Below are 14,403 nucleotides of genomic sequence, written 5' to 3'. Positions count from 1 at the left end.
ATCAACAACCTATGTGCAGGACTTGTATGCTGAAAACTACAAGCGCTGATGAAAGAAATAAAAGTTCTAAATCAATAAAGGGACATCCTACATTCATGGATTCAAAGACTATACTCAGTAAAGATGTCAATTTTCTTCAATTTACTATACAGATTTAATCCAATTTCTGGCAAATTTCCAAGTTTTTATGCAGGTATAGACAAACTTATTTCAAAATGTATATGGAGGAGCAAAGGAACTAAAATAGCCAAAACAACTTTTAAAAACAAGAATAAAGTGGGAGGAACCAGTCTACCAGATTTCAAGTGTGCCATTGGTTGAAGGAATAGATACATAGATTATTGGAATAGAATAGAAAACCCCAAAATAGACCCAAACATGCCCAACTCTTTTTTGATAAAGGTGCAAAATAATTAAATGAATATCATCATTCAGTAATGGAGCAATTGCTGCCAGAGCAATTGGAGATGCACAGGCACAAAAATTAACCTTGACTCAGATATCACACCTTATGCTAAAATTAAGTCAAAGTAGATAATAAATATAAAATGTAAAGCTATAAAACTTTTAGAAAACTGTAAATCTTTTTAGGAGAAAATCTTCAAGATTTAGGGCTAGGTGGAGAGTTCTTAGACCTAACATCAAAAGCATGATCAATAAAAGAAAAAAATACATTAAACTTTATAAAAATTAAGAAATTTTGCCCTGAAAAAAAATTGTCAGGGTGATGATAATCTACAGCATGAGAGAAAACAATTTTAAAAACTGTTTAAAACTCTATAGTAAAAAACATCAAAAATTAAACTAAAAAATAGGGAAAATTGATAAACACACATTTCACTGGAGATGATGTTCAAATGGAAAATAAGCACATGAAAAGATGTAGAAATGCAAGTCAGGGAAAGGTAAGTTGAAACTACAGTGATATCCCACTACTCACTTATCACAACGGCCAAAACAAAAATAGTGACAACACCAAATGCTGGTGAATATGCAGAGAAACTGGATCACTCATACATTGCTGAGGGAAATGTAAAATGACACAGTCACTCTGGAAAGCAGCTAGGTAGTTTTTTAGAAAACTAAACATGCAACAGCCCTGTTGCTAGAAAAAATTTAAAAAGAAGCTATGCCCAGTGTTCCCCTTACTTGTTGCAAGTAATAAAAATCCCCATGTTGAGTTTCCTAGACAGCAAAAGACAATTGTCTGTCAACAGACAATCCACAGAACAGGAGAAAATTTTTGCAAACTATGCATCCAACAAAGATCTAATATCCAGCACCTACAAAGAATTTAAACAAATTTACAAGAAAAAAACAAACTCATAAAAAAGAGGGCCAACGACATGAACAGAGACTTTGCAAAAGACGACATACACATGGCCAATATTCATATAAAGAAAAGCTCAACATCACTGATCATTAGAGAAATGCAATCAAAACCACAATGAGTTACCATCTCACACCAGTCAGAAGAGCTATTATTATTATAATTAGCTTTTTATTTTATTTATTCATTTGTTTATTTTTATTTTTTAAGTTTGGGGGTACCTGTGCAGGATGTGCAGGTTTGTTAAATAGGTAAATGTGTGCCATGGTGGTTTGCTGCACCTATCAACCCATCACCGAGGTATTAAGCTCCGCATGCATTAGCTGTTTTTCCTAATGCTCTTTCCCCGCATCCTCCAACAGGCCCCAGTGCGTGTTTTTCCCCTCCCTGTGTCCATGTATTGTTCAGCTCCCACTTATAAGTGAGAACATGAGGTGTTTTCTGTTCCTGTACTAGTTTGCTGAGGATAATGGCTTCCAGCTTCATCCATCTCCTTGCAAAGGACATTTCTTTTTATAGCTACATAGTATTCCATGGTATATATGTACCACATTTTCCTTATCCAATCTATCACTGATGGGCATTTGGGTAGATTCCACGTCTACACATACATGTGCAAGTATCTTTACAACAGAATGATTTATATTCCTTTGGATATATACCCAGTAATGGAATTGTAGGGTCCAATGGTATTTCCAGTTCTGAATCTTTGAGGAATCACCACACTGTCTTCCACAATGGTTGAACGAATTTACATTCCCACCAACAGTGTAAAAGTGTTCCTATTTCTCTACAACCTCACCAGCATCTGTTGTTTCTTGACTTTTAAGAATAGCTACCATTTAAAAAGTAACAAACAAACAAACAAATGAACAAAAAACAAAAAACAAAACACACATATGCTGGTGAGGTTGCAGAGAAAAAGGAATGCTTATACACTGTTGGTGGGAGTGTAAATTAGTTCAGTTACTGTGGAAGACAGTGTGGTGATTCCTCAGACTTAAAGACAGAAATATAGTTAGACCCAGCAATCCCATTACTGGGTGTATACCCAAAGGAATATACATAATTCTATTATAAAGACACATGCATGTGTATGTTCATTGCAATACTATTCACAATAGCAATGACATGGAGTCAACCCAAATGCCATCAATAATAGACCGGATAAAGAAAATGTGGTACATGTACACCGTGCAATACTATGCAGCCATAAAAAAGAATGAGGTCATGCCCTTTGCAGGGACATGCATGGAGCTGGAGGCCATCATTCTTAGCAAACTAACACGGGAACAGAAAACCAAATACCACATGTTCTCACTTATAAGTTGGAGCTAAATGAGGAGAATACATGGACACATAGAGGGGAACAACATATACTGGGGCCTACAGGAGGGTGGAAGGTTGGAGGAGGGAGAGAATCAGGAAAAATAACTAATGGATACTAGGCTTAATATCTGGGTGATGAAGTAATCTGTACAACCCCCATGATACAAGTTTACCTGTGTAACAAGGTAAACTTGTATCTTTACTTGTTGTCTCTTTACATAAGATTTACTGACCTCTGCTGTAATATGTTAAATAAAACATTTACAATTTGGCTTTAGATAAAGTAAAACACACAAAAATCTTAGTTCATGTACCCATGAACTTAAAAGTTAAAACAAAATAAATAAATTTAAAAATCTGAAAAAATGACGGCATTCTTTGACTTGAATATAACTGTCTCTAAGACATTTGTGACTAATAGGGGAAGGACAGAGTGGGTAGCCAAACACTATAGTTAAGACCTTCTTTGGAAGTAACACAAGAAGATCGTCTCTGAGAGCAGTTCTTTTTTTTTTTCCTCAGTGAGCTTTACCTTGTACTTCCTGAGGTCTTTGGTTGTCAGACTCGAGCATACTCTTAAGGCGTTCTGAGAGATCTGCAGTCAAATTAGAAGCCCCAGAAATAGAAAAGGGCACAATGGTTTGACCATATTGACTCAACTCCATTTGCCTAATCATTTCATGCTGTGAAGAATTTTTACTAGAACTTAAGAGAAAGGCAAGGGAGCCTATGAGTCCCAGTATCTGTAACAAAAGCAGTTTCCAGTTGCGCCAGTTGAACATCACCCTCTTTACGAACATGGCACAGAACTGCTGGCTGTAGAGAGAACACTAAGGAAAAATGAGAAAAAGATAACATTACAATAGGTATAGACTTAAACATGCCATTCGTGTTGAACTCCATTAAGACGAATGCTTTGAAATTCTGTGGTATGAACACATACAAGTTTTATATTACAAACACATAAAGTTTATAGAAGTAAGTATTTGGAATAGAACCTAAGCGTAGTATGACAGGACACAATTGTATGATCAATCTTTTCTTTGTATGAGGCAGGGGTCAACAAACTATGGCCCTATGGCCTGTTTTTATAAACAAAGTTTTATTGGAACACAGCAATGCCCATTTATTTCTGTATTTTCATGGTTGTTTTTGGGCTATAATGACAGACTTGAGTAATTGTGAAAGACACCAGATGGCCTGCTAAGCCTTCAATATTTGTTGTCTCTTTACATAAGGTTTACTGACCTCTGCTGTAATATATTAAATAAAATGTTTACAGTTTGGCTTTAGATATAACACACAAAAATCTTAGAAGGATGATTTTCCTCAGACTCCTGATAGCCAAGAAAACTAGGGTGCTTTATAGAAGGAGTAGATGATTATAAGAAGAATGAAGAAAATATTTGGCAACTCAGAATTCCACTGTGAAGGATCATACTAATTAGGGAACCATCCCTTACACAGTAACAATTCCCAATAGGAAAACTTAGAATACTTAAAATATTGTGCATATTGAATTATTAAAAATCAGGCTCACTAGTACCCTTAACTTAGCCTCAATAAACCAACACATTTTGTGGTTACTGATTTGAAAAGAAATGAATTCTAAAACAGAAAAAAAGGATGGAGGAATAACAATGGTGAAAGCAAACCATTGCTATCTTATCTAAAACCCATCATTTCTGCATTAGAAAACTGATTAGGAAGTGGCACAGACTGCTTGCCATCTGATCGACGAAGTGTACCTCTTGCACTCCAACCATATCTACACCAGGTTTCTTGGTAAAGGTGCTTACCCCAGTATTAAAGTTAATAGTAGGGCTTTCATTCAGGGTGGGAGGATCTGCTCCCTCAACATTTCTTGACATGTTCTTATTCTGGTTCCTGTTGGAGGCTCGGCCCATTTGGGAGGAAGACTTCATAGCTTCGATATCTGTTTGTGACTCTTCTGTGTAACCGACCCTACATAAAAAAGCACAAAGTATTTCATTTCAATCTTATTCCAAAGTATCCTGTTTGAAGAATGTGAGTTGCAGCCCCCAACTCAGAAGGCTCCTTGGTGTGCTCATTGCCTGGCAGAAATCATTACTTGGAAGCAACATGGTACTTGTGGTAGAGCAATGGTTCCCAAACATGCCCCGTTGCCCTTAAATTTCTATTGGATGAAACCTGAAAGTCTGGAGAACTTACAAAGGGAACTAAGACATGTTCTTTTCCCTCCAGAGATTTTCTTTTCCCTATACATTGTCACTCACTTGAAGAAGACTTCTTCCATGGTAGTGACAGAGGCACCAACGCTAGAAATGCCCAGGTTTTCTTGTTCTTGTTCCAGAGCAGTAAACAGAGCTTCAAAACTAGGAGTAGAAGAGGAACAGAAAAAGCTAGCACCAAACCAGATGATTTTCATATTTATGTCTTTTTCTTCTAAGATAATTTCCTCTCAGCAGTAGGGAAAATGTAGATCATTTTACATTTCAATGCTTACTATAAGTTTATGCCTCTGGTAAATCAGAAAGGTGGGACAAATGGAGAGAAAGAGACTAGCAAATTGCTACAGCAATTTATTCTCTGAATTTTGTGCAGTGCACACATATCAATTTCATACTTAAAGTAAAAGAGAAAAAGGAAATATGGTGAATCCACTCTACTTAGTTCTTGGATACCCATACTGTTGGTCTTCTAAGACAAGGATCAGGAGACTGTATATATGTTAATATCTCTAGTCATGAGTTAACTTATCATGAACATGAGCTAACTTATCACGTACATATATGCTATGGTTCCTATTACTCAGTAAATATTAAAAAAAGAAAGAAAATCATCCACAATTTAAAAAATACTAAAAAATAGAAAATGGAGTAAGTGCAGTAAAACTTAAAGACTTAGAGGGAATTATGTGATTAAATGTCCAGAAAAGTCTATGGAAGTTGAGCCAGATACAATGTGGAGACATCAAGTCTTTTCAAGAATGGTCTTCCTGGGAAGACATTACAGAATGTTGTATTCAAACGATTATCTTTTTCAGAAACCTCCAGTTCTCAAATCTATCTCGAACCTTCAGTTCTCAAATCTATCTCTATCCATTTAGTTGAACCTGTCTTTGCACACACTCAGTGTTAGGGGAATTAAAAATTTCCTTTTAAAAAATCTATCAAACTTGCCTCCATATTCAAGCTTACATTCTATCTAGTTTTGCACATTAGTTCCAATCTTACACCTTGAGGTTATTTAATTCATCTGTGTGACAGCCAGTCTTTGACATATTTTAAGCCCATTTTTCCTACACTACAATTCTTCATTTCCAATATATGACTTCTCTACTGGGATTCACTTATATTTTCTTCTTTTTCATTTTTAAATTTGGGCTGAGTATGGTGGCTCATGCCTGTAATATTAGCACTTTGGGAGGCCAAAGTGGAAGGATTGCTTGAAGCCAGGAGGTTGAGACCAGCCTATGCAAAATATAGTGAGACCTCATCTCTTAAAAAAAAAAGTCAGCTGGGCATGGTGGTACATGCCTGTGGTTCCAGCTACTCATGAAGCTGAGGTGGGAGGATCACTTGAGCCTGGGAGGTAAAGGCTGCAGTGAGCTGTGATTGTACCACTGCACTTCAGCCTGGGTGGCAGAGCAAGAATTTGTCTCAAAAAAAAAAAAAAAAAAAATTAACGTGTGCGCATTGTACAAAATTCAGAAAATAAGTATATAAAGAAAATAAAAATTATCATAACACCATCCATCAAAGATAACCACTGTTAATACACTATTATTTTGGCAAAATTATTTTTGGTTCTTTTGGCTTTATGCAATATATGACGAAGTTAGAATTAAATTGTGTACTGCTTTAAATGTATTAATATAGCACAAAGTCTTGATAACCTAAATATTCATCACCAGCTTAATGAACAAATAAATTACAGTATGAATATATGACAGAATAAGATATAATTAAAATGTAGATTTCTCCACAGTTGTTTCATAAATGAAGAAAGCCTACAATTCCTAACAGAAAGTTGGCTGAGAAATCCTGGTGAGTAAACAAGGCAAGATTCTGAACATTAGTATGGTAGAATCCCATTTCTAAGAAAACTATTATTATGAGCCAGGCACGGTGGCTCATGCCTGTAATCCCAGCACTTTGGGAGGCCAAGGCAGGTGGATCACCCGAGGCCAGGAGTTTGAGACTAGACTGGCCAACATGGCGAAGCCCCGTCTCTACTAAAAATACAAAATTAGCTGGGTGTGGTGGCATGCACCTGTAATCCCAGCTACTCAGGAAGTTGAGGCAGGAGAATCGCTTGAACCTGGGAGGCAGAGGTTGCAGTGAACCAAGATCGCACCACTGCACTCCAGCCTGGGCGATAGAATGAGACTTCATCTCAAGAAAAAAAAAATAATAAAAGATAAAAAACTATTACTATGATTGTATACATGTCAATATATATATGTGGTGTTCTTGAAAAATATGCATCCAAATAAAAACAACACAAAACAAAATAAACACACAAAAATAAAAATACACATCAAACTCTTCTCAGGGATTACTTCTATGGACAGTAATTATGAGAGACTTTCACTTTCTAATTCATATACTCCAGAAATAAATAAGTTCTTTAATTTTTATCATCATGCAACCGTAAGTAGATTAGTCAACTCTAGGTTCCTCAGTAATAAAGCAAACAGTAAGCAAAACAGAATAAAGAAATAAATAACAAAAATTATTTCATGAGTCAGTTGTATTATAAAGTCCTATTATGAATCTGACCTGTTTTTCTAATTATATAAGTTTATAAACCTTTTTTCTAATTATATGTTTTATATGCTATATATAATACCGATATTTAATACATATGGATATTATACAGATAATATATATTATCTTTTGGGGGAAATAGAGAAAAACATAAAAACCAAAAGAATCTATCTCAAGTATATCCGTGTTAAATACTTGATGTACTTCTTTCCATCACTACATATATTTTTAAATTTAGATTTTTTTTTCTTCTTTTCTGTGGTGCAACATACGTAAAATGCACTGTGTGGCAAATGAATTTTTCCATATGAGTATACCTGGATAACATCCAGATAAGACAGAGAACAGTTCCAGCGTCTCAGAAGGGTATTCCAGGATGCCCCTTTCTGGTTGACAACCCCTTTATCTGCACACACAGACACACATACATATGTGCATATACACACAACATATGGTAACAATTGTATTAGAATTCTAGAACCAAAGATTCGTTTTGCTTTTTCTTGAGTTTTATATAAACGGCATCTTACAGCATATGCTTTTTGGCCCAACGTAATGTCTGTGAGATTTCCTCATGTTGTTGCATATACCACTAGTTCATTTTTTTTTTTTTTTTTTGGTGACAGAATCTCGCTTTGTTGCCAGGTTGTAGTGCAGTGGTGTTATCTTGGTTCACTGCACCCTCCCCCTGCCGGGTTCAAGCGATTCTCCTGCCTCAGCCTCCCGAGTAGGTGGGACTACAGGCACAGGCTACCACGCCCAGCTAAGTTTTGTATTTCCAGTAGAGACGGAGTTTCCCCATGTTGGCCAGGATGGTCTCTATCTCTTGACCTCATGATCTCCCTGCCTCGGCCTCCCCAAGTGCTGAGATTACAGGTGTGAGCCACCGCGCCCGGCCATAGTTCATTCTTTTTTATTGTTGAGTGGTATTTATCCATTTCCTGCTAAAGGATGTTCTGGTTGTTTTTGGTTTGGGGCTAGTATGAATAAAGTGACTGTGAATATAAACATTATTTTACATGTATTTTAATGGACTTGTCTCTCCTAGGTATATACTAGGAGTGTGATTACTAGGTCATAGGGTAAGCACATACTGAGCTTACCAAAAATGACCAAATATTTTACAAAGCAGTTTCACCATTTTACACTTCTACCAGCGATGAGAGCCGGTTGCCATGTTCACGTTATAGTTCGTCTTCTTAGCTTTAGCCATTCTAGGGGGTGTGTAGTGGTAATGTAATGCTTGCTTATTCTTCGTTAATTTTGCATAGTTCTGGGAAGAATTTTTGACATAGTCTTCTCTTTCATCAGTTCTGCTATTTTCTGCCATAATTATTTGGTCAGTTTTTTTAATTACTCAATCAAGAATTTATCTCACTTTTCCTCTTCAAAACTGCTGGGTCTAGATTCATAGCATCTTCTTTAATTTGATCAAGGCTACAAAGCAGAGAGTTTCAGAAGTTTTCTATTTTTGCAGTACAATAATGTTCAGAATTGGCATTTTTAAATTTAGTATCTTGTCCACAATTCATTCTTTTCCCCCATCTTTATAAAAGGAGGTTGATATTTCTCCAGGACTGACATACGATTATATACAATTTCAGGAGGAAATTATGTCTAAGACTTAGGTGTGATTCTCCTTGATAAAGTGATTTTTCTTCTGAATTCTCATTCTAGGTATTGTTTTTTTCTTTTCTTCTTTTTTTGCTGAAAATCAACTTTGGTATCATTGGTGGTATCAATTTGCGAAGCTTAAAATTAGGATGAGATTGGCATGTCTCCAGTTTTCTAACATCATGGTATAGATGGAAAAGCAAAAAGTTTTGGAGCTAAATGGGCCCGTGTTCAATTTCAGCCTGTGTTCAATTTCAGCCTGTATCAGTAATAACTATTTGATTTAATCTTTCCATTTGATCTACTATTATGATTTGATTGAATCTTTCTGACCTTAAGAGTCATCATATCAGCCGGGCGCAGTGGCTCAAGCCTGTAATCCCAGCACTTTGGGAGGCTGAGACGGGCGGATCACAAGGTCAGGAGATCGAGACCATCCTGGCTAACACAGTGAAACCCCGTCTCTACTAAAAAATACAAAAAGCTAGCTGGGCGAGGTGGTGGGCGCCTGTAGTCCCAGCTACTGGGGAGGCTGAGGCAGGAGAATGGCGTGAACCCGGGAGGCGGAGCTTGCAGTGAGCTGAGATCCGGCCACTGCACTCCAGCCCGGGTGACAGAGCGAGACTCCGTCTCAAAAAAAAAAAAAAAAAAAAAAGAGTCATCATATCATTTGTAAAAAGGTAAAAATAAGTATGCTTTATATTCTCTTCATTTGTCACAATGTTACTTCACTTTAGCATTTATTCCTTTACAATCCCTTCATGGCGATCTGAGTGGCTCGTGTGTACATCTTCATTTGGAGACTGTAATTTATTTGCAGCTGTGAGGAACACTCTGAATATCTCATCTTCCTTTTTGCTGTGCATCCCTTTTTAATTAAAAGATCATTCTCTTTGATCAACAATATTGAATTTAAAGAGGAGTTGAGAAATTTTGCTTCCTTGATGACAGCATTGAAGCTTCTTTTCCTTGACATGCTTGGGAAAGATCTAGCTTCCGATTTTTCTTTTTCTTACTGCCAGATCCCAACCTCAAAATTCCATTTTTAAAATACAAATGGAGGCAAAATTAGAAGAAATCAAGGCGCATAAAAAGAGGCATTGCCAAAGCAGAACTCATGCCATAAAATTTCATCTGGATCTATCATGTACACGTTTAATTTCCAGTCTATTTTTTCCTGATTAACCTGCTGGTCCTTATCTCAAATACTAGCTTTGTTTCTGTTCCACAACATAGATTTTTGTAACCCTCACATATCTTTCCAACTGTGCTGCTTAGGAGCCAACCTTTGCTCAAGATACCCCAAACTCTTAAAAAAGAGTATAATGATATTAACTACTTTCAAAACTTTCCTTGAATAACACGTTGAGGGGGTTAGACTTCCTAGTAATATTCTGTATCAGCCTGTCTTATTTGTTCTTGTTTACTACACTTTGGGTATTGCTCTATTTTCTTTAGATTTGGGATTTGGTGGTCAGAATTTCATATTGAAGTTTCCAAACATTCTTGAGGATCATTTCTTTTCAAAAGATCATGCTATGGAATCTTGCTTTTCTGTATATCTTCCAATTTTGTATGTGCCTGAATCTATCAAGTTCTTTTCCTCCTTTTCTGCCACGAAGTCTACCATGGTGTAAGGGAAACTCCCGAAGTTGTCTGACATTTTTTTTTTTTTTAAATCTTCAACCAACATTTTCTTGATGATCAGAATTAGGCTTACAGTAGCAGTTTCTTTCTCATTTCCTCCATCTTTCTAGGAAGTTTAATCATTGGCAAGAAAAGTCAGGAATGTGTCAGGAGACCTGTAGCAACACATGTCTATATATATATATATACACACACACCGTAATCATGTCTGTATTACAAGTCTACACTTGAATTATTCCCTTCACTATGAATCTTAAACAAACCTGTATCCAAAATATATTATGCATTTCCTCCTTCTAGCTTGCAGGAGTTTCACAAAATGATATGTAACTTGTTTCTTTCTCCTCCTGTGGTCACCCACTGTTTTTATTTTCTGTACATTTCTACCTTCTAGATCTAGAATTTTAAGCATATAAATATTCCCTGATATGCAGCACTATTCTGATGTGTCTCATATCTATCATTCCGCTATTACATTCTAAGCTTAGGTTTCATTCTACCAAGTCTCAGCATTGTTTTACAAGTTATGACCTTGTTTTAAAATTTCTTCTTCTGGACGGGTGCGTTGGCTCACACCTGTAATCTCAGCACTTTGGGAGGCTGAGGTGGGTGGATCATGAGGCCAGGAGTTCGAGATCAGCCTGGCCAACATGGTGAAACCCCATCTCTACTACTACTACTACTACAAAAAAAAAAAAAAAAAAAAAAAGCCGGGTGTGGTGGCATGCACCTGTAATCCCGGCTACTTGGGAGGCTGAGGCAGGAGAATTGCTTGAAATTGGAAGGTGGAGGTTGCAGTGAGCCAAGATTGTGCCACTGCACTCCAGCCTGGGCAACAAGAGCAAAACTCCATCTCAAAATATATACATATATGTAATTTTTTCTTTTTTTGTTTTTTTGAGACAATGTCTCACTCTGTCACCCAGGCTGGAGAGCAGTGGCGTGATCTAAGCTCACTGCAGCCTCAATTTCCGGGGCTCAAGTGATCTGCCCGCTTTGGACTCCCAAAGTGCTAAGATTACTGGTGTGACTCACCGGGCCCAGTTTGTTTTAAAATTTCCAGATGACTTTCCTTATGAGATATATTCAATGAATTGAAATACAGGTATATGTGATGAAAAATTACTACTTTTCTGTTCCATAGTATTTATTCAGGCAAATAAATACATATTAGAACAATGTCTGGTAGAAACTAAGTGCTCAATTGCTGTTAGGTATCAAAATTTTAGCTGGGGTAGAAATCACTATTTAACCATCATTTCATTCTTTTCATATTATGCTCTGAAATAACTAGATGTATAGGTATTTCTTTTTCTTGTATTTTCTTCATCCCAATTCTTTTAGCTTAAAACTCTCCCCATAGGGGAACCTCACACCGGGGGCTGTGGGGCCCGTGGGGCCTGTGGGGGTGTGGGGGGCTAAGGGAGAGATAACATTGGGAGAAATACCTAATGTAGGTGATGGGTTGATGGGTGAAGCAAAACCACAATGGCACATGTATACCTATGTGATAAACCTGCACGTTCTGCATATGTACCCCAGAACTTAAAGTGTAATAATAATAATAAAAAAAAATTCTCCCTGTTAGAACCACATGTTCTCACTCATAAGTGGGAGTTGAACAATGAGAACACTTGGACACAGGGAGGGGAACATCATACACTGGGGCCTGTTAGGGGGTCGGGGGCTGGGGGAGGGATAGCGTTAGGAGAAATACCTAATGTAGATGACGGGTTGATGGGTGCAGCAAACCAACATGGCACATGTATACATATGTAACAAACCTGCACGTTCTGCGTATATATCCCAGAACTTAAAGTATATATATAAAAAACAACTCTCCCTGTTAGAGAAAACGTCATCCTGAGCAAATATATACATCCCTAAATTCATGATTTTCATTTTATTTTGTACTGTGTGTGTCATTCTATATCTACAGCCCAGAAATCTACAATCAGTTCTTCACCTTCTAGAGTATCTTCCTATTTCTTTCTTCTGAGTGCAAACGATTAGTAAGATGATGTGGTCTCACCATATCATCTGCTTCCACGTTCTCACATTTCCTGTCTCAGAATCTCAACATGGTGTTTCTGTTCTTGTCTGAGAATGCCGTTTGTGGCCATACAAATTAGGATAGGCAGATAGTGTGGCAAGCTCAAGCAAGCTCAAGCAAGCTCTTTATCTGTGTCTCTCCTTCAGATGGATTCTGTAGCTCCTGGTGGATCATGACTACAAACCTGGCCTAAGGCACCAACATAAAACCTGCTTCCCACCTTGGTTGAATGAGTCAACTGCCTTGTATCACCAGGGAGACATAGCTAGAATATTATTTCCAGTTTTTCACTGTATTTAATTCTTCTACTCCAACTTATGACTAGGGTCTTGGTTCTACTCCACTGCCTGATTAGCTGCCCCAAGCTGCTGGTTCAAGAACTTCCCAATTTTCTTTTCTTTCTTTCTTTTTTATTTTTTTTGAGACAGAGTTTTGCTATTGTCACCTAGATTGGAGCATAATGGCGCAATCTTGGCTCACTGCAACCTCCGCCTCCCGGGTTCAAGCAATTATCCCACCTCAGCCTCCCGAATAGCTGGGATTACAGGCACTTGCCACCATGCCTGTCTAATTTCTGTATTTTTAGTAGAGATGGAGTTTCACCATGTTGGCCAGGCTGGTCTCAAATTCCTGACCTCAGGTGATCTGCCTGCCTTGGCCTCCCAAAGTGCTGGGTCTACAGGTGTGAGCTACCACAGCAGGCTGAACTTCCCGATTTTCTGAGTGAACAGAACTCAAATGGCACAGTTCTTCTTCCTTTACTGTTTCTTTTATGACACATTCCTGTTGTTCTGGAAAAAAAAAATTAAAGTCCCCCATCTCCCATATTCTTTGTGAATATAACAACTGGCTTGAATCTAGAGAATACCAAAGCAACTACGTAACTGTATGTGGCAAGAAGCTAAAAATATCATACTCTGAAAGTTACCAATGAATACTCTTAGTTTCTTTTTCTTTTTTTTAGGATAGTTATCACAGGAAAAGTTATTATTCTTTGACTCCCTTTCATGAGTAACTTGGCTAACTGGTGAATCCAAGCTGCCTATTTCCTCTCGGTTCATGTCATCCTGACTCTAAGAGCCATGTTTAATTAAGCCATCCATTTTTTTCCTCTCATTATCTTAATATTTCCCTTCACTCAACTCACCAGGAGCACCAAAAACATTCATCAGTTATCCCAATTAACACCAGAAAACTATAGCCATTAGGTGCATCTCTCTGTTCAGTGCAAATGGCAGCTGTAACAGGATTTTTGTCTTGTTAAATAAACTCTACTTGTTAAGCCTGAAGAAACTAGGAAAAGAAACAATGATTTCTGGCTCTCTAAGAATTACTCATTTAGCATTCTCTGGATCCATACCTGTGTGCATAATTTTTGGGCAGAATAAAAGATAACTCAGTTCCAACATCATTCTCCAAAGTGGCTGTCGGTATATAATAATGAATTAATTTTGAGACTTCTTCAACATTACAGTCAGGTGTCTTCACCATGACAATGCGGTATCCCACACCTGAGAAAAATCCATGTAGAAGAACAAATAAAACGATTTTGTATTTCCCACACTTGTGAGATCACACGTGACTTTCATTACCTGTGTAAGCTAGAAGATAGGGCATGTCACAGATCATTAAATCACAACTCTAAGGAGTCTAATAAGTACTTCTTTTATAATTTC

At 37.3% G+C, this 14,403-nt stretch overlaps 1 protein-coding gene across 1 annotated transcript in view; it reads right to left on the bottom strand.

Annotated features, from left to right (window-relative positions):
- Positions 1–14,403, bottom strand: part of ABCA15 (ATP binding cassette subfamily A member 15) — a 178,540-nt gene that overhangs the window by 68,011 nt on the left and 96,126 nt on the right. Inside the window, exons 16-19 of the mRNA XM_028841598.2 lie at positions 14,088–14,238; positions 4,918–5,016; positions 4,459–4,624; positions 3,192–3,489 (exon numbers count right to left, since the gene is read on the bottom strand). Of these exons, the coding sequence (XP_028697431.2) occupies positions 3,192–3,489; positions 4,459–4,624; positions 4,918–5,016; positions 14,088–14,238 (714 nt within the window). The remainder of the gene's footprint in view (positions 1–3,191; positions 3,490–4,458; positions 4,625–4,917; positions 5,017–14,087; positions 14,239–14,403) is intronic.

This window comes from Macaca mulatta, chromosome 20 (assembly GCF_049350105.2).
Source record: "Macaca mulatta isolate MMU2019108-1 chromosome 20, T2T-MMU8v2.0, whole genome shotgun sequence".
NCBI lineage: Eukaryota > Metazoa > Chordata > Mammalia > Primates > Cercopithecidae > Macaca > Macaca mulatta.
The sequence above is the reverse complement of the archived record's forward strand: the minus strand, read 5'-3'. Positions and strand labels throughout refer to the sequence as shown.